The 20,115-nt window shown below is 35.3% G+C and overlaps 1 protein-coding gene across 4 annotated transcripts in view; it reads right to left on the bottom strand.

Annotated features, from left to right (window-relative positions):
* Window positions 1-20,115, bottom strand: part of BNC2 (basonuclin 2) — a 320,122-nt gene that overhangs the window by 118,256 nt on the left and 181,751 nt on the right. For all 4 annotated transcript variants that reach the window (XM_027863030.1, XM_027863029.1, XM_027863031.1 and 1 more), the window contains exon 3: window positions 12,480-12,715. In XM_027863030.1, the coding sequence (XP_027718831.1) occupies window positions 12,480-12,715 (236 nt within the window). The remainder of the gene's footprint in view (window positions 1-12,479; window positions 12,716-20,115) is intronic.

Here is a 20,115-nt window from a genome sequence, read left to right as displayed (position 1 = left end):
ATGAAATTCTGTGGCCAAAAATATTCACTGCCTAGTTGCCAAAGCTCTGGAGATAAATCTTTCTGAACTTAACTAGGCTGGGTCCTCTGAGATCTGTTTGTGTATTCAAATTAATAGCGTAAACAAAATTACAGGTAGAATGTTTAAAATTCTTTAAAACAAGTACAGAACAACAATAAACCAACAACCCAAAAACAATTGCGGCAAAGAATATCAGACTGAGTTTCTTTGATTAAATTATAGTATTGGACTAAGTGGCTTCAAAAGTCTCTTGAAGTTCTAAATCTATAATTACCAGAAGGAAACTCTGTTTCTCTAGTTTAAACATTGGTTTATGATCTGGGGCAAGCCATTTGCTTTCTCTAGGTCTTAGTTTCTCTACATAGAAAATAAGGGCAGTAGGCTAGATGCTCTCTAAGGTGACTACTAAATTCTCTCAATTTAAACTCCCCTTTCAAAAGAACCAAAAATACTTTGAAATCATACATTTACATAAAAATAGTTGATATGCTAATTACAAATCCTTCTTTTGGATTCATTATTGTACGTCCCTTAAGGACCTCTATTTGCTGAATACTCCTTAAATTTAAGCTCACAGGATTTAAAGGAAAAAGGAAAATTTGACATTTCATTCACTATAATACGTTTGTTTTACAAATAAGGAAGCTGAAGCCTGGAAAGGTTATGGAATTTGCCCTATATGTGAATGAATTTGTTTAATCACATTTTGTAATTCATACTTTTCACCAATGCAGCCCTGTCCTCCCCTTTAGTTTGAAACACTAAGATTCTTTTAATGACCTTTTTTTTTTTTCTGGATGGGTTGTTTGTGCAACAGAACTTACATGCCTAAGGAAGGGACCCTAAAAGTGTGTGACTGAAGGGACCTAACTGCCCTGCATAATTAAAAGGTACAACTTCCATACCTCCAGTCCCATTTATATGATTTCAAGAGAGGTTTCTGTTTATCACTCAGATCTACAATAGCATTCATTCTGCCTAGAAGGCAACAAAGGCATGTTAATGACATTTACCCCTCTTAATAAGAGTCATTCACACTTCACTGTTATTCCTTGTTATTGCTTGGGACAGGCACTAGCACCTCACTGAAAGATTGGAGCTGCAAGGGAAAAGGTTCCCTTGAGACACTTCAGACTTCAAGGAAAACACTAAATCAATGGACGCTAGATGGATGACAAGTTGGATTCTCAAGGGCTCTTACTGGTTCCAAGATCTCTATGGCCTGGGATTCATGACTGCCTCAAGCCAGCTCTGACATACAGCCAATCAGAGTCATCCTTCAATTCCAGGCTATAGGGACAGCAGTGTTTTGAACTAGGGATAGTGGGGAGTAAAGGGAAAAAAATTAAATCCATTCAGGTGCTGGGACTCCAGAAGGATCCAAATGACGTTTACTATCTCAGTTAATCTCAATCAATGTGTGGCTGAATGAATAATACACTGACCTTTTCACCTAAGAGACCACAATATGAATCCAACCTGAAGTCCCCAGGGGATCAATGGACATAGATGTTCATATTTTAAAGCGGTAAAGCTCTGCAAAAAGAAAAAAAAAAAGTTGATTTCCGTGGTTTTGGCCACAACATCAGCCCGGCTTCCCTGGCTCGGCTACTAGGAATTGGAGCCCTGATTCAGTATTGAAAAGCTCCCAGAATTGCCCCTATGGATCTCAAAATCTGGCACCAGCCCATGGCTACTGGAGGCAGACATTTCCTCACGTGTCCATATGTGGAAAAGTGTATCAGTGATACAACAATGACTAACTCAGTTGAGCACAGTTGGCTTGCACCCCAACCTGGCATACATATTAGGCCATTCCAAAATAAGTAGCTACTAATTAATCTTTCGCATGAAATTTAAAGGTTATTTCAGGGAGAGGGGAGGTAGTTCAGTGCTCTTAGACATGACTACTCTTAGACACACCTATAAAGAGTGAGGTCTTAAATATTTCAGTTTCTCAAACTTGTGGCTCACCATAACTCAAAAAAACCTAAAAGTCTCAATTTCTCAGGGCATCTTAAAGAAAGTATACACACACCACAGTTTAAACTTTGTGAAATTTGGCCTAGTCTGGCTGGCCATTAGCAACATTTCACTGCTGGCTATAGTCTGTGTTTCCATTTCTTCTCTTTGCTCATTTTACTAATGGAGTCAGGCAGAGCTGCCTGTCATGTATGGATTCTTCATTCAGTAATGTATCCTATAGAAGATGGTACTTTAAATGCAATGTGGACCAAAATAAAAGAATTAATGCATCTATTTGGGCTGTTCCTTATAAAGCCAAAAAAAAAAACCAAACCCCCCAAAAAACCACCTTCAAAAAATGCAACAAAAATTCGAACATACTAGTAATAAAAACAGAATATATGGTAATTGCATTACTCATGCTAACTAGAAAGCTAACTCCAACACTATTATTAAGACTTTGTTCCTGACAGGCCATAGCATGAGAATGAGACCAATTGCCTATACAAACAAGGATAAAATACTCTCTTCTTGTGAAAAGAGCACTGGGGCCTCAAAGTCATTCCCTTCTAGGGACCTCGATGCGAACCGCCTACTACACCAAAAGTAATTTTTTGGAAAAAGAACATTCATTTTCATCCCTCAGTCTAGAGAAGAGCTCATTTCCTAATCAAACTTCAAGTGAAAAGGCCTAATGCAGGCTTGCAAATATATTTTCAAAATTCAAAACACTGAAATCACCTAATTTAGATTAGGAATGGATTTTAGTCCCTGATTTCTAACTGAAGCCCTGAGAAGTTAGTCAAATTGCACACCTGCTTCAAAAACTCAGGTTTTCTGGCTCTAAACCCAGTGTTCATTCTAATATACTGCCTCTTAATATTGGTCACCATATTTACACTGATCCCAATCACACTAGCCAACGATACTTCTACACATTTCAAGGTGTATCTGAATTTCTTGGGAACTAAATGGTGAGCTAAGGTTGTGGAGTTAAAGTCAGGTGTTAACTTTTTTTTTTCCTCAACCACTGCAAGGTCTGAGTTCATATAGAATCATCTCTTTCAAGTACTATTGTAACCATTTTACCACCTCCCACTTTGAACAGTCATAGTCATTCCCAAACACAGCATCCATTAACCACAGTGATGCTTCTGACCAATAGGCCCATCTCCTTTATCTATTCTCACCTTTGTCTTGGTTCATGGTGATTTCAGTGTTGCAAGCTTCTTCCAAGCATAAATTGCAGTCTTCTGATGACCTCTAAGGTTCTTCCAACCCTAAAGCCTCCTTCCAATATGTTTCTACCCAGTGGGAATATCCTTGCCTCACTTCCTCCACTAAATGGCCATCTTCCTTACACCTTCATTCAATATTTACTTTTTCTTTGAAGCCTAAAATCATACCTGGAATGTTCTCCCTCTTCATGCTTTTAATTTTTATCTCGGACTCATAGAACGTGTGTGGCTTATAGCAGGTGCTTAATAAATGCTTACTGAGTGATCTCTATTAAGTTACTTCCATCCTTCAGGAACTAGCTCTTACAAATGCCATCTCTTATTCAAAAGCCTCCCCAGAATCATATATGGAAGTGATTTCCTCTCTTCTTATCTCATGGCACTTTATTTTTACACAATTATTAAAAATCCTCCAAGGGTTAGACCACAACCAATCATATAATATAGCACATACTTGGTATAAACAATAGGAAGGGCAAATCCCTGCATGCTCTATTGAACAGGCCCCCATTACACAACATCTTTGTATTTATCTCTTCATATTTATTCTTTATGTACTCATGTAGGTCCTTGCTGTCTCCTCCCATTAGAATGTGAGCTACCAACTTGTAAGTAGGCATTATTTTATTCATTGTATTTGTATCTTTGGCTTCTAGTAGTTAATAAATAATTGATTGGTAGAAGGAATACCCACACTACTAAAATCAAGATCTCTGAAGGACTAAAGTAAAAGAAGACAGTAATGGTATAAATATGCAGAGTAGTTATAGTTACCACTCAAGTAGCTCTTAAATAATTAAAGCTTTTGCTAGCTAATTCAATACATAGCTATCTTCACGCATTCATCCATCTATCTACCTATCTACCTACCTATCTATTGTGGTACTAGCACACATCTCCAAGATTCTATGAGGCAGAAAAGGAAAGAGAAAAGAACAGTAGACTCAAGAAGAGTTCTTTCTTGAGTTTGTATGACTTTGGAGAAGTCATTTAACCAGAGACTAAGTTTTCTCAACTCAATTTAATTCAACAGACATTCATTTATTAATTTTTTTTTATTGTAAGCATTGTGTTTACTTTTTGGCAGGCGTCGTGTTAAATATTTGCAAACACAAAATAAACTAATCCCTACCTTCAAAGAGCTCATATTCTATGAGGGAAGGAAGTACAATAAATACAAAGACACTGGCTTGAGGAGGAGAAAGAAATAAGCGTTTCTATAGCCAAGCACTGTGTTTTTACAAATATTATCTCATTTGATCCTCACAGCCGTCCTGGGAGGCAGGTGCTATCATGATCTTCACTTCACAATTGAAGAAAGTGAGGTAAACGGGTTAAGTGATTTGGGTCACACAGCTAGTATGTATTTGAGGTTGGATTTAAACTCAGGTCTTCCTCACTTCGTGGCCAACTCTCTGTCCACCAGCTGTCTCTGGGGAAAATGTTACAACAACCAAAGGAATCTAGAAAAGCTTGGGGGAGGATGTGGAAGCAGAGCTAAGGAAGAAAAGAACTTTGAAAGGAGGAAACCAGGAAGGAATGCATTCCATGAATTCATTGTCAAATTAAGACACCTTCTTTGTCTACCTGATAGAGCTATTGGTTAGGATTAAAGTAAGATATTCAGGTCAAGTTAACAAGATAAAATATGAGAAACCACTTTGCAACCAAGAAGGTGCTTTACAGATGTGAGACAATGCTATTAATATAATTATTCCACCGAACACTGACTTTACAGCAACAATTACTTCACTTAATCCCTCAGTTGTACTTACTGGATATTATGACTAATTCAAAAAGGAAACTTTTCTGAATTTCTGCTTGGAGGCCCCAAATTGCAAGCTTCACCCCTGGGAATACGATGTTTACATTCATGGTTCCGCTAGTGGTTCAAGCTTTGGAAAGGGATTCAGAAAGGCTGCATTATATTTCTGGCTACAGTGTTGACCTTGGACCTTGGTTTCAGTAACCATAAGACTAGGGATAATGCTATTTGACACCTATCTATCCAATGGGGATGCTGTGAGGATTTCTAGGATAATAGTTGTAAAGTGTTTGAGCACATTGGAAGAAAGACAGTATATAAATACAAAACATTGTCATAAAATACCTAGATGGTTGATAAAGAAAGAGAAATAAAAGACATGGTTTATCTGAGCCTTGGCTATCCACAAGTCAGTCTTTTTCTACTGGAAAAAATGTCACACACTCTTGACTAACTGAAAGGACACATTCCACCTAGGGTAACTGCTCTGATAATAAAATCTAAGTCTGACATGCAATCCTAAAAACACATTAGGTTTTACCACCTTTCTTTCCTCTTACAGCTTTTCTATGATTTCAGTGATAAATCAATCAAAGTAATTAATACTAATATAAAGTATTGCCCATTCTAAATAATTTCCATTCCTGTTGATGTGTGGGATGCCTGGGTATCTACAGAATAAAAGACCTGTGGCTACAAAGTAATGAGATGGATCTACTTTGTAGCTTCAGGAAATATTTTATTACTTTATAACCACATCTTATGGTTTTTTTTATTTTTTTATTTTTAGAAATGTGAAGGGCTAAAAAAAAAAAAGGGGAAAAAAGAAACGTGAAGGCTTTGGAGATAATCTTGTCCCACAGATAATGGATATTCTTTTTCCAGTTACTTGGATAGACATGTAATAGCTGTAAGAAACAGTGAAATGCAAGAATCCAGGTTATCACAGATTTTAGAAATATTAAGTGACCAGGTTCAAATAGGAAACAAGAGGCATTAAGATTTCCTACTTTCCTTTTAATAGGATAAAGAGATTCACATATCCTACTAAAACCTATTAAAAGCATAAGATATATAAAATGGGAATAATAAGAAAATCTACCTCACACCAGGGTTATTGTGAGAATTAAATGAAATATGTACATAAAGTAGGTTGCAGAACTTAATGAAAATTGCTGGGTTTTGTAGTTGCTATTGTAATTATAGAAAGAAAGGATATAGTATCATCGAAGGGCAAAGGTAAACCCTGACAACTTCATGATATTGCCAGCACTGGCCCATGCAGATAGAAAAGAAGTAGGAATGCAAAAGGTTGTGGACTGGTATGTAGGTTCAAAGATTCTTCAGTCAAAATGGTCACATTTACATAGAGGTTGCTTTTCTGAGAGCAAAATATATGTGACTGATTGGGCCTATCGACCACTGGTGGTCAGATTACATTCTGGAATACTAGTAGATGGCAATGGATATGTAGGGAGTAAGAATAGCTGATTGGGGATTTGCTTTTGATTCCAGCCCCAACTCTATCTTACTATGTTAATGTATACTTAGAAATTGGCCCAATTTTTACCAAGTTGGTACAGATGGTCAAGTTGGCTCTGATCAAGTCTGAAAAACCTTTTAGGAACTTTCAAAGCCCTTTGGATAACCAGCTTTGTTTAAGCAAAAGAGAATAAACAAGTCCCTATTCAAATGGGAACCAGCTATGCTACCTTTCTCTAAATTTCAAACCACCAAAACAAAAGATCCAAAGTCCAAATGACTGCCAAGAATCTTCTCATTTGGTCTGGCTGATCTACCAGTAAAAAGTGATTCTTCCATTCTTTGCAGTTTCAGAGAATTCTCTATCTTATGCCTGTTTACTTCCAACTTTGTATTAGACAGAATATTTGAGGATAGGGATACTGCCTTATTAATCTTTGTTTCACATTCTGTGCAAAACAAATATTTGGACTCAAATTCATTTAAAAAATCCTGATTATTTCAAATTAGAGGTATCTTGATACATTCCTAATAGGTTACTATTTAAGGAGATTGACAACAATTGATTCAGATTGATAAGGTTTTCTAAACTTTGTTAGGGTCTACCTGGCTATTTCAAAATAGATAAACCTACCTTACAAGTATGGAAGATTTCCACAATGGGCCAGGAAACACAGATAAGTTCATTAGATATTCATATTTAAAAACTATGTCTGTCTACAGTTTTTGAAAGAAGAAACACAAACTATCAAAAAAGATTTGAAAAGATAATTCAAAATAGCTAGTAATCAGAGAAATAAAAATTAAAAGAAGTCTGAAGCATCACCTTATAATGGTCCAATTATCAACAATTGTAAAATATGACAATATTAAATGCTGATAGGTCTATGAAAAAACAGGCATGCTAATTTATTGAGGTCGAGCTATGAATGGGACTAAATGTTTTGTAGAGCAATCTGGAATTATGTACTAAAAGTGAGAAAATTATTTATGCCATTTGACCCAATGATCTCACTACTGTACTTATACCTTAAGGAGGTTACTGACAGGAAGCTAGACATATTTGAAAAAAAATTCATAGGAGCACTGTTTGTAATAACAAAAGATTGGAAACAATCTATATGTACAATAGGAGAAAACCTAAATAAACTGCTATATGTGAATTTAATTTCCTTGTCAGGAAGCATTCAAAGAAATAGCCAAATTATAAAAAGTGATACAGAAGGTAGAAAGTGTATACAAGGGATCAATATATAGTTGCTTAGGAAAGTTAAAGGATTTGCCTCCAGTCACACAGAGAGTAAGAGGAAGAATCTGAACTTAAGTCCCATAGAGGACTTTCCTCTGCATCATGTTGAATAAAGTACACAACTCTCTATTCTTTTAAAAAAAAAAAAGTTAAAAGGAAAAGAATTGCATATACAATCATTGAAAATAACATTCTGTCTTGTTCTGTTTAACTGTTTAATTATTATGGTGTTTATACTTTTCTGCTTTGATGAAAGTGTTATAAAAAATTACTATCTCTTAAAGATACGGTAGAAACTAAATTTTACAATAAATAAGGTGAAAAATTATAATTATTCGTAAAATATTTCACATTTATTTGGCAAGTGCAAATTGTGGAAGCTTTTTTTTTCCCCGTCCTGCTACAGAGGTACAGAATAGGATTAAAAATGTCTTGCTGACACAATTTAACTAAGGACAACAATGTCTTATGCTTTCTCATGTGGTTAGATCACATCTTATATTACTGTTGGTAAAAAGGCCCAAGAGTTAACTCATATAATTTACCTTGAATGTCAAAATACAAAAGACATTAAAGTACTAAATTGTCCAGCTATTAAACCCTAGTTGAATTTTTAAATTCTCAGTCTAGTACAACCCAGAACAACCACTGTACAGTTTTACAACCAGTATGCTATCCTATGAATAGCCTATGAATAACCTATTTATTTTGATAATGCACAAGTCATCAAAACAATGAGGAATGGTTGGTTAAACTAGTCAATTGGATTTCTTTCCTCTGTGCCTCTTCTTTCACCACCCTTGAGACATTTCCTTTACAACCATCAAATGTTGGATAACCTAATGCACCTCTTTTTTTTTTTTTAAACATCTGTGGATACAAAATCAGGGTCTAACGCCTACCACTTCCCTCTACTAACACAAACCTCACTGAAAAAAAGGAGTAATTTTGAGTACATAAGTACTTCAGATTTGGGTCCACAGAGAGTTAAATTAATACCTTGGCTTGACCAGTTCAACTTACAGTACATCTTCATTTGCCCAGTAACACAATCTATAGCCAACTGCTAACCAAGTCAATATGTGGTAAGAGTAACAGCCACCCCAACTCGCCTTGATAATTATTCTCCTTTAACTGACATAATATTCAATATACTGTTGTTGAGAGCAATAACGCTAAAAATTGATGCCTTGAGGGCTACAAGATGATTGAGTTTTAGCCAGATAAAATGACTTGTACACTAATGGTACATTATAGGGCTTTCCTCCCTTCAGATGAACATTTTATAGTCTGTTCTTTCTAAAACGCTCTGCATGTGTGTATAATTATATTACAAGTCATTCTTGCATATCCTAGTTCATCCTAACAGATAATTTTAAAAACATTCATCAATATCCACACAATGCAGTTTTTTTTAAATGCTATTTTTTCTATTGTTCTTTTATTAAAGATGATTTTTTTCCCTTCCCCAAATAAGATCCCAGTTTGGTGTTTAAGCCTTTTTGCCTTTTTTATTTAAACAACTATAGTATAAGAAACATAGAAAATAAATGGCAAATAACAAAAGGCATCATTTAAATAAAAACTGTGACATTGATTCTATCAATAAAACAAGACAGATGTTAACAGCCAGAGTTCATATGAACATGAACATCAACTAAATTTTTTTTTCAAGTTGCCAATTCTAACCTCTGAATTAGAAAAGCAGGCGACGGATTATTTTAAATTTTGATACCTAATTAAGAGAAATTGATTAGTAATGTAATTAAATATATCTAAGATAAATTACAAGTTTTATTATTTGCTTTTAAATTCTGCTGAAAAAATAAAAAGCTTCATTATTTCATGGATGTAAATTATTTCCCCCTTCTTTATTTATTAAACTCACATATTTTAAATTTTTGTTCCCAAGTCCCTAAAATATATTTTTAAGGAATTAGTATATAAGTATTCTTTTTGGGTTTTCCTCTAAGACAAGTTGAAGAATTAAAGAATGCCTGATTTCTGTATAAGAAATTCAGACAGCCAAAACACAATATAAAAATACAATACAATAAAAAATATAATAAAGATTATATAAATCATATGAACTGTGGCCAGTCTCTAAGGCAAATTAATATCACTACAATAAAGAAAAACTAGTGACTTGGGGATCCACATTCATAAGAACTCAGTGGATTAAAATGGCAAAACTAAATCATTTAGTCCATCCATTTATTTAGCTACAAAAAGAAATTACCTGAAATACATTCATATGTCTTTAGCAAAAAATACACATGAAACTAAAAGAATGTATGAATATGAAAGCAAAGAAATACTGCAAAAGCAACAAAGCAAGTAGGATTTGGTGAAATATTTTTGATTTTTAGATAGAGTACACAGGAACTTTAACAGCTCCATCCACATCATGTTCATAAAAGGCTTATTTATTTTATATAAGTATAAACCAATTTTAAATGGTCACTAAAACCAACATCATCAAAATGAGAAATTTTCTGGCAGTTAAAATGTCCCTCGGTTAGAAAATACAGTGGAAGTGTGTATGTGTGTGTCTCAGGACAGGTGTAAACAAGGCCAAACCCATAAAAAATGGAAGCAAATTCTATCTTTAATTACTTCATTTACTTTGTGGTAACCTTTGCCCTTCCAAAGTCATCCAAAGCTGACTTTCCAACTATTCCCACTGAAAATTGCAAGTCTTATCTTTCAGACCCTAAGAGCCAAGATTTCTAACCTTTCCAAGTATGTAATTATTCACTAATCTGAGAAAAAATGCATATTAATTTGCTAATGGATTAGTCACCAGTACTCTTCTTTTTAATCCCACCAATAATAATACTACTGATATTTTTGTATTCCAGAGTTAAGGTTTAGAAGACATTTTCCACACAACTGTAGGTACACAAATATTATCTCTATTTTACAAATTACAAAATTGAGGCTTCAGATATGACTGATTTGCCTTTATTCACACAACTGGCAATAAGTATCACTCAAGATTTAAATGCAGATTTCCTGACAGATTTAGTGCTATTCTGTTACATCAAGTATTTTCTTACATGAATATTTTTACCTCAAGCGTTTTAGAAGCAGTATTTTTGACTCTTCTCAAAATTGGAGGGATTGTGTCATGCCAGGTAAGAAAAGAAGTAGCTCTATGTCTTGATGGTAAGGAGAGCTATTTTGAAAACAGCTGAAACCTTTTGTCCTTCCACAGTACACAAGGTAGACGGGCATACACTCCAGTTAGTATACACAGGAATGGGCCCTGGATGTAAAGATTAGTAGTTAAACAATGATGATTTAGTACTTACAAAGTCAGGTTAGAATGAAACGGAAGCCTAAATACCATACAATCAGCTAGGAACCCTTTTCCCAATTTTTATGACATGTTTCTCTGCAAATATTAGAAAAGGCTTTCTGTACTACCTTCACAAATCTGTCATTTCCTTTTGAAAGCTCTTTCCTCCTCCAAATGTCTGTGACTATTTCCTGCTACTTCAGGATCTCAATAAGTTGTTCTCAAGGTGACTTATGAAATCCCCACCTACCACAACTACAGGAGAAAGAGAATGAATGACCACAAACATATTTTACAGACTATGGTATGATGCAAAATGGTTTGTAATAGGCAATTCGTAGTGGGGAATCAGTGTGGATTGAAATGTTTTGCAACAGCCCTTAACATTTCAAAAATATCCTCCACTATAAACTGGAAAGACATCATTATGAGAATAGTATAATGTTAAAGAAACAGATATTCTGTATCCTGGCTCTCACAGTAGACTCTGCATGTGGGATGCTGATGGTTGCTCGGCCAAAGCCTACAAATTGGGAAAAGAGTGAAATCAGACCAGTTATACTTGTCTCCTGGGCTTAAGGACAGCAAAAACCATTCAATAGTATGCAGGCATACTGAGAGGGAGTGAGGCCAATGAATGTAAAACTGGGAAACAGACTCTTGAAAAACTCTGGGATGGTCGGTCAAGAAAGGGATAGGGAGTTAACAAACCCAGATAGAACGTTACCAGAGTCCCCTCCCATTCAGGGCAACCTATATAAAGCATGCTTTCAGTTTAAGCAGGGAGAGGATATAGAAATCTCCCTTCTGGGAACATGAGGGGTAAAAGGGAAAAACATTGAGGAAGTGGGGAAGAAGGTGACCTCAGTCCACCATATGGTAGCTTCCCATTTTAATTAATTATTCTTACTACTGTACTGAGTTCTTTTTTCTTTTCTATTCTCCTAAAAGAATGCAGGTGCTTACAAACACTCTAAATTTTCAACCCTGAAGCAAAGCCCCACTTGTCTCAACCTTAGTTACACCTCTCTTCATAACTGAAACTTACATAGAGCAAATTAAGTAGACCTGCAACCCAGAATCTGCCCTCCGTGAAAGGACTCAAGCTGTACTATAATTAAGCAAATGTGGAAATAAGAGACCATAGTAGCCAGCTGGTACTAAAAAAGAGAAAAATACAAACCTAAGGTGCTAATATCCATAAATTAAAAAAAATTGGGGTTGGCTGCCTGGCAGTTATTTGCCTTCAGGTTGCATGCTGTCCTGTTTCGACATTTCCTTTCTTTCTTTTGAAGATCTCCAAGCATTCTTGATATTCACTTTAATCAGAGTTCAATTTTATATAAATATGAAGGTGGTGGAGATATACAATATCTTTGCTATCGCCCTAGGTAAGGATTCTATCCCCCCCCCCCCCCCCGCCATACCTGGTCACCAATGCTCTATATTACTTCCTACCTGAAGGATGTATCCCCGGACGTAGTCCCGTAATGTCCAGCCTAAGCCATGGAGAATATGCAATACCTCCTCCTGCTTGAGCACACTGAAGAGTCGGTCCAGCAATATTTTCAGCCTCACAGGCACTGCCTGGGTCCCGTAGAGCATCAAGCTGCTGATATCAAACACTACGTTGGATTGAACAATCTCCACTTGAGTTGGGTGGTATAGGTGTTGTGTGCTGAGCTTGTCCAAGGCTAGAGCATGGTGCAGCAGTGGAGAAAAAGTGGAGAGGACATAAAGATGGAAGGAGAGGGCAGAGACAGAAAAATGAGAAACAAGTTATGTCAAGGTAATAGGGTTTCTGTCTTGTGATGGTTACAAAGGAAAAAATTCCCATTCATGACGAATGGTGGTTCCCCCTCCCCCTTCTTTCTCTCCTTAAAAAAACTAACAAATTATAGGCTACAGTAAATGCAACACAACTCAACTTACAAGAGAAAAAAAAAGAGCCACTAAGGTTGTTTTAAAATGAATGGTATGGTCTCTATAAATCTGACCAATTACTTTGCTGCTAATTGAACTAACCAGGGCAACACAAATTGTGATGGTGGTAAAAAAAAAATCCTCAGCACAGGCTGTGACATCAATCTTGATCAGCCTAATTTTTTTTTAGAATGGAATTCATTCCTTGTTATATATCTGAATGGTTTAACAAGGAAGAAGAGTTGGTGTTGTTGTAGCCTAATTTTTAAGGTAATAAGAAAATCAGAATTCTTTGTGGATGGAGAACAATCCAATCCACTACTAATTATTCTCAGGTTGATTATTCCAATTGCATTAGCTGGAAACTATATCTGCACACCTTTGGAAAAAAATGCCAGTAAATAGTGATATGACCAAAAGAAGAATAAGAGGAGAAAGAAAAAGAAATGCAATTTATAATTTAGTCACTCGGTCAGATATAACCTGTAAACATCTTTGGATTAAATTATGTTTTTATATTATCTGTGGATTTCATTTAATAGGGTTCTCTTTTTCTATTACTAATTGTATGAAAATAAATAAGTCACTTAATAGTTCTCAGCCTAAGTATGTGCCTGTGCATGTGTGTATGTAGAAATACATATATATAATTTGTTCATATGTAAAAATAAGGAAACTACCTAAGCGTTACCTTGCCACATCGACCAAAAGATCATGGCCTAGAACAGTGGTGGCAAATTCAAAATAGAAACTTATGGTTGCATATAGACTTAGAAAACCACAAATTAAAAATATATTTGTTGTCATAATATATTTTTATTTATTTTGTTAAACATTTCACAATTATGTTTTAATGTTTGATACGTCTGATATCTTTAATCTTCCCAATGCCCACCCAAGAGTCTTACTATCTAGATTGCTGAGCATCTCACATAGCCCATTTATATCAGGTCAGGCCAGCTCTAATCATGATTCACTTTGCTCCCCAATCATCTCCTGATAAGCCAACCTGCCACTGTGCTACCCCACTCCCAATACTCTTTTCCAGTTTGGATATCATAATCAAAACAGTGTTTCTGGAAAAGGTGTGCCCATTTACTTTCTTATTACCTTCTTACATCATAACTCCAATTTTTCAAACCAGTATACTTTAAAAACCTGCCCATAATAACCCCCCTCTAAAAGAGTAATATCCACATATTAAAATATAATCTCTTTGAGGGGAAGGACTATCTTTGCCTTTATATTTGTGTCTCCAGTGTTCAGCACAGTGCTTGGCAAGTGCTTCATGAATGCTTTTTTATTCCTTTATTCATACAGGACTTGTATGGATTATGTACCTTACGGGGTTGCAAAAAAATTGTATAGTAAACCTTAAAATGGTATATGAATGATATTATTACTGTCATTAATGAAGAAGGAATTACCATGTAGTACAAACTTTCCCTGTCTTAGGTATACAATTATTATGCTGTATTTGTTTACATATGTTACAGGGTGTATATGTGCATAAATCTTCTATGTGTATAAATCAGGGATGTATATATGTAATTGTTTCAATGCATTCTCCCATAGAAATACCAATAAAGAATTAGCAATAGTCTCAAAATTAAATTGCATGTTTGTTTTAAGCTTAATGCGTACATCTACTTGGACAAGAACTATCAAAATTATAACTTTACAAAGATTTGTTAATCTGATGATACATTTATCAGAAAAAAATAGCTGTATGACGTGGAGACTACAAACTGTCCAAAGCACCAGGCTATTGGTATGAAATCCTTGTTCTAGAGCTCTATGAGCACATTTATTCAAAAACTTGCTTTAATATTTCAAAGATACATAGTTTGGTACAAGAATTTTTAACCCTGTATGCATATTATGGACCCCTTTGGGAAGTCTTGTTAAGCCTATGGACTTCTCAGAATAATGTTTTTAAATACTTAAAATACATAGGATTAGAAAGGAAATCATTGAAATAGTTACATACGTACACACACTTACACACACACACACACACACACACATACATACACACACATCTGTTGTCAGAACCCTGTTTAAGAACCTCTGATTTAAATCAGTTTAGGTCCTCTTCTGCCAACACACAAGGCAACTCCTCTGCCTTAGGAGATGCATTCTGTGAGATGTTGTGACCAAAAAACCAAAATTCATTTCATCCAACCTGCTGAAAACCACCCTCATTGAATTCAGCCATACTGTTCTTTGGACAAGAGATGTATCATGCTAAGCCCTAAACTCAAATTGCTTCTACTTAATAATACAGGTATGTAATTGATTAAATAGGCATTTGTGATCTAAGCCAGGAAATCTAATCACCATATAGAACATTGTTTCTATGGGAAAAAAATTTCTTCATTTCCAGCCAACTAACTTTCAAAACACCGTTTGTCAACTGAAAATCGACAGCCTGTCAAAATTGAAGCCTGTCAATACTGTCTGAGAGCGAGTAACTTTAATAAAGCTAGCAAATAAACGCTAAGATTATTAATGCAAAAGATGAAAGAAGTGTCAAATGTTAATACTGACTTGAGACAAAATAAGCTCAAAGAGGTCTCATCCTAGTTCTATTGCTAATGTGCCATATTTGCTAGAGTAGATCATGCAATTATGTAACTACACTGTGCCTCAGTTTAACTAAAATAATGATAAGGTTGGGCACTTCACTATGCAATCACAACATAATACGATTGTTATAATTATGCACATGCTCTACTAATCATTTTAAAAATAGGACTCTGTGCCTCCAAGATGGTCATCTCACCTCATTATAAGTCATCTGTACAGAACACTTCAAAATTCATGGTTGTTCATGACAGTTTTTTGTGTACTCTACGTACTAAATGACATGACCATCTCAATACTCATATGTTAAAACCTTATTCTATCACATTAAGAAATGCATTATGCTCACTACTCATGCTTATTTTGTATTACTTTTCAATATACACTTGAATTTCTGCTTGTTAATTCAGGAATTTAAAAAAAAACACACATTTTTAGTATTTCAAATATTGTTGCAGGGCTCCTCCTCCTCCACTTTGGTTTCTTCTTGACTTGTGGTCACTGGAGAGTTCATGTACTCTTGATAAATTGCTTTCTTACATCCACAGCGTAAAGGCCCTTATCATTTACCCGCTGGCTTCATTCAACACATTTACTCCGAGGAATACTTTGTCAAAGAGTTCTGGTTTCCCCATACTTCATTTCTTGCAACTGATTTGTCTGATCTTTCCTATTCTAGTGGTTAAGTCAACTTTGAATAAATAGCTTTAAAAATTAATTTAATGTTTAGGAAAGATAAGGGATTGGCAAGCCTAGGGATTGAAGTCTTCTCTCACTCCACAGGGCATTTAGGCTGCACAAATGTGAAGGGTGGTATTATTTCTGCTCCTTTTCCAGTGTAGCTTAACTATTTGGCCTTATGATGAGTGGCTGATCAGCTCACAGAACCCAGTGAATAGGCCAGATTGAAATCTAAATGATTTAAATACAGTTCACTCTTCTCCTCTCCCCTTCCCCCATTACTACCTCCTTCAAATTTTTATTCATGAAATCCCCCAATACTGTCACAGATATTCAAAAAATGCAGGGGGTGGAGAGGATATATGACACAAAAACTGATTTTACAAATGTTTGTGTCAATTTGTAGCCATGAGATCCAGCTTGGGCTGTGGTGCTGATACACGTAAATGCTAGATGGAAACCTTAGTAACAGCAAAAGATAGAATCCTTTCCCCAAATGCTATGTCAATTCCATTCAACATAGAAAATTCCAAAAAGAAAATTTTAGATTACAGAAATAAATAGAAGAGAAGGTAAATTGAAGTGTCCCTGAACTTAAAATAGAGTAATAGAAACCAATAATTTAATACATATTATTTGATTAATCCTTAGCAGTTCCCAATGAACTAAGAAGTAGCATAGTATTATGAAAGGGAGGCGTAGACAATTAAAGTTAATTTAATGGTGTTTCCAGGAAAAGCAATAGCTGTGATAACTTTGGAATCTAATGACACAGGTAGCAGCAATCAGGGTGAATAGGGTCTAGAATAGGCCTTAAAAAATTTATACTGCCCTGCTTGTTACTAATTGCAAATTCCAGGAAATATGTAACTACAGATTTAAAAGTTCTATTCATATATATCCATTGAACTATATTAAGTTACAAGGTTATACATATATAACATAAAGTTTTCTTGAGTGGTCGATTCAAAAATAGGGTAGTCAAATATCTTTGTGGTACTGTTTCAGTACCATGATGCCTAGAAGCAAACACCTGGTCTCTAAGTCTCCTTTCCATTCCAATTTTACGATTCTATAAATCAGCTTAATTCTGCCTGCAGGGGCCTTTAGCCTAAGATTGAGAACCAACAGGTTAGGCATAGGACTTAGGAACGTCAGGAGAAAGGAGAAATGGGCAGAGAGAGAAAAGAACTACAGAGATACAAATACTCAAAAATATGTGCGTAGGACTGCGTGTGTGTGTGTGTGCGTGTGTGTGCGCACACGTGCATGCATGCATGTATTTATATCTACAGCTCTAGATGTGTATATCTCTGTATATCTATCTATACAGAGATATACACAATACACACAAAAGATACTGCATTTTGTAACTAGCACTCAACTTTAGACTACTCTGTATCATAGTACTGTTTATATTTGGATTTTCAAAGAAGAAAAGTAAAAGAGACAGTATTGCCTGATGGAGATAGGATTGGGCTTGGGGTCAAGAACACTTGTATTCAGTTCTAAGTATATTATCCTGTAAAGTACTGATGTCAAACACAAATAGAAAGGAACATATAAACTTAGAGGACCACAAATTAACATTATCTATGTTGTATAATATTTTTACTTCTTCTGTTAAATATTTCTCAATTACATTTTAATCTATTTAACAAGCTGAGGGTCTTTAATAGGATACCTCTGCTGTAAAGGGTATACCAGCAGAGCACAGGTTCTGACACGTCAAATTACAAGGGCTATCAGTATGAGCTCAGGGATAGACTACATGAATGTTGTCCCAAAACCTGTCTAGCTACACTGAAAAAATTATAGATCCTCAAAGTATTGAAAAAACTTTGTTGTTTTTAAAATAGATTTACCTGAAAGGGACCTCAGAAGTCACCTATTCTCACAATTTGATTTGACAGATGAGTAATTTGAAACTTATTGAAATGAAGTGGCTTGCCCAATGTGATCCAGATAGCCACAATGCTTCATTCTGGGATACATAAAAAACAAAGCCCATTCTATTTCTATTTTCACAAGAATATTATGAGAACATGTATAATAATGTAACTGATTTCATATTTTTTGGAAGAAGTGAGGAGAACCTTAAAAGATAAAGATTTTGAGTTAGAAAAATTATTTGGGAGTCAAAATAAATAAAAGACAATGAGGTAATATGCTATCTCCACTATTCACCTATGGTCTTACCACCTATAATCTTCTTAACCCCCAACAATCAAGTTTTTATTCCTACAATTACACATAGACAAATATAGAGATAGGAAATTTTAGCACTGGAAGGGGCTTCAGACACCATCTGGTTCAATTCCCTCATTTTGCAAGTAAAGTATACTGAAGCCTAGAAAGGAGAAGTATATTGCTGAGGGGTCACACAATAAGTTAATAACAGAACAAGGACCAGTTTCTAAAATGACTCTGAGTTCAGTGTTCTCAGGACTATATCATGCTGCCTCCAACCCCCAAACATGGACATTTTATACTCTAGGATTTCTGTTCTTGCCTTTGTATACTACACTTTCCTCCACTTCAGAGATCCCAACTATATCCACAACTTTAACTATTACTTTAAAATGGATAATCCCATATCTTTCTGTCCTTGACTTATTTCTCTTGAGCTCCAATCCCACATTTGTGACTTCCTGCTTAGATATTTTTACTTTGCATACCATCCTGCTACCTTGAACAAAATCTATGTTCAAATGAATTGATATTCTCATTCTATAAGCTGGCTCTTCTTCCTGAGATGCTTGTTTCTGGTCTAACCCCTCTTCCATATTCACTTAAGGTTGCCCATTCAAAGCCATCTCTGACTCCTCTCTTTCTTTACCACATCATTCATATCTAGTCAGCAAAATCTTATCAATTCTACCTTTACGATGGCTCTTGTATTCATTTTTTTCTTTCTAATTCCTCAGCTGACACCCTAGGTTAGCCTCTCAGCTCACAAACCCACTCATGAATGGGAATGGCTAACCTGTTCACTCCCCCAGTAAAATTATTCTTTTTATCTCATTGCTTCAGTCATGTTTCAAACGATCTCAAAAATGTTCAGTGGATCAAGATGGCTGCCAGACTTAAATAAAGTTGATGCTTTGGCCCAGAATTTAGAGCCCTGTACAATCTGATCCCAACCTTAACTCTCAAATCCTCACCAAATGAATCACTGGTCTACTGGTCTACTCATTCTTCTCAAGATGTCCTTGGTGTTTTTCCCATGTTGACCTTTATTAAGGTTATTTCCTCCTCCTAATACTATCCTTTCCAAAAGAGTTCTAACCTACTAAAGTCCTATCTCCCTAATGAAGCCTTCATTTCCCAGTCTAGAGTGATGGAATGTAAGCTCCTTGAGAGAAGTAAATGTCTTATTTTTGTATTCTGAACACCTCACATATAAAGAGCTTAATAAAAGTCTGTCGAATCAAATTTCTTCCTCTCCTCTACTCTTACAGCACTTTGTATCTTTATATATGCATATTACCTGCCTTTATGAGTTATTTGCATGAATATCTTAAACATTTCAACTCGAATTTAAAAGGCAGGAGCCAAGTCCTTTAATTCTTTGCATCTCCTACCCTGCCCAAGTACTTATAACAGTACTTTAAATATAGTCAGTACTTCTTAGAATTTATTAAATTAATGAAGCATAGAAGCTTCATAGAAGCATAGAAGATTACGAGTTAATGTGTGTAAAGCACTTCACAAAAGCTGAAAATACTATCTAAATGAAGTTATCCTTATTATACAAATAGAATTAATAAAAAAATCAATCAGCAAGCACTTATTAAGGGTCTGTTATGTACCAGGCATTGTGATAGGCAATGGATTTACAACAATAAAAAAAGAAACAGTCTCGACCCTTAAAAAAACTTAAAACGTGAGGAATAACTAGGTA

Source organism: Vombatus ursinus, unplaced genomic scaffold (genome assembly GCF_900497805.2).
Source record: "Vombatus ursinus unplaced genomic scaffold, bare-nosed wombat genome assembly UNPS02014770.1, whole genome shotgun sequence".
In the NCBI taxonomy this organism is placed as follows: Eukaryota; Metazoa; Chordata; class Mammalia; order Diprotodontia; family Vombatidae; genus Vombatus; species Vombatus ursinus.
The sequence above is the reverse complement of the archived record's forward strand: the minus strand, read 5'-3'. Positions and strand labels throughout refer to the sequence as shown.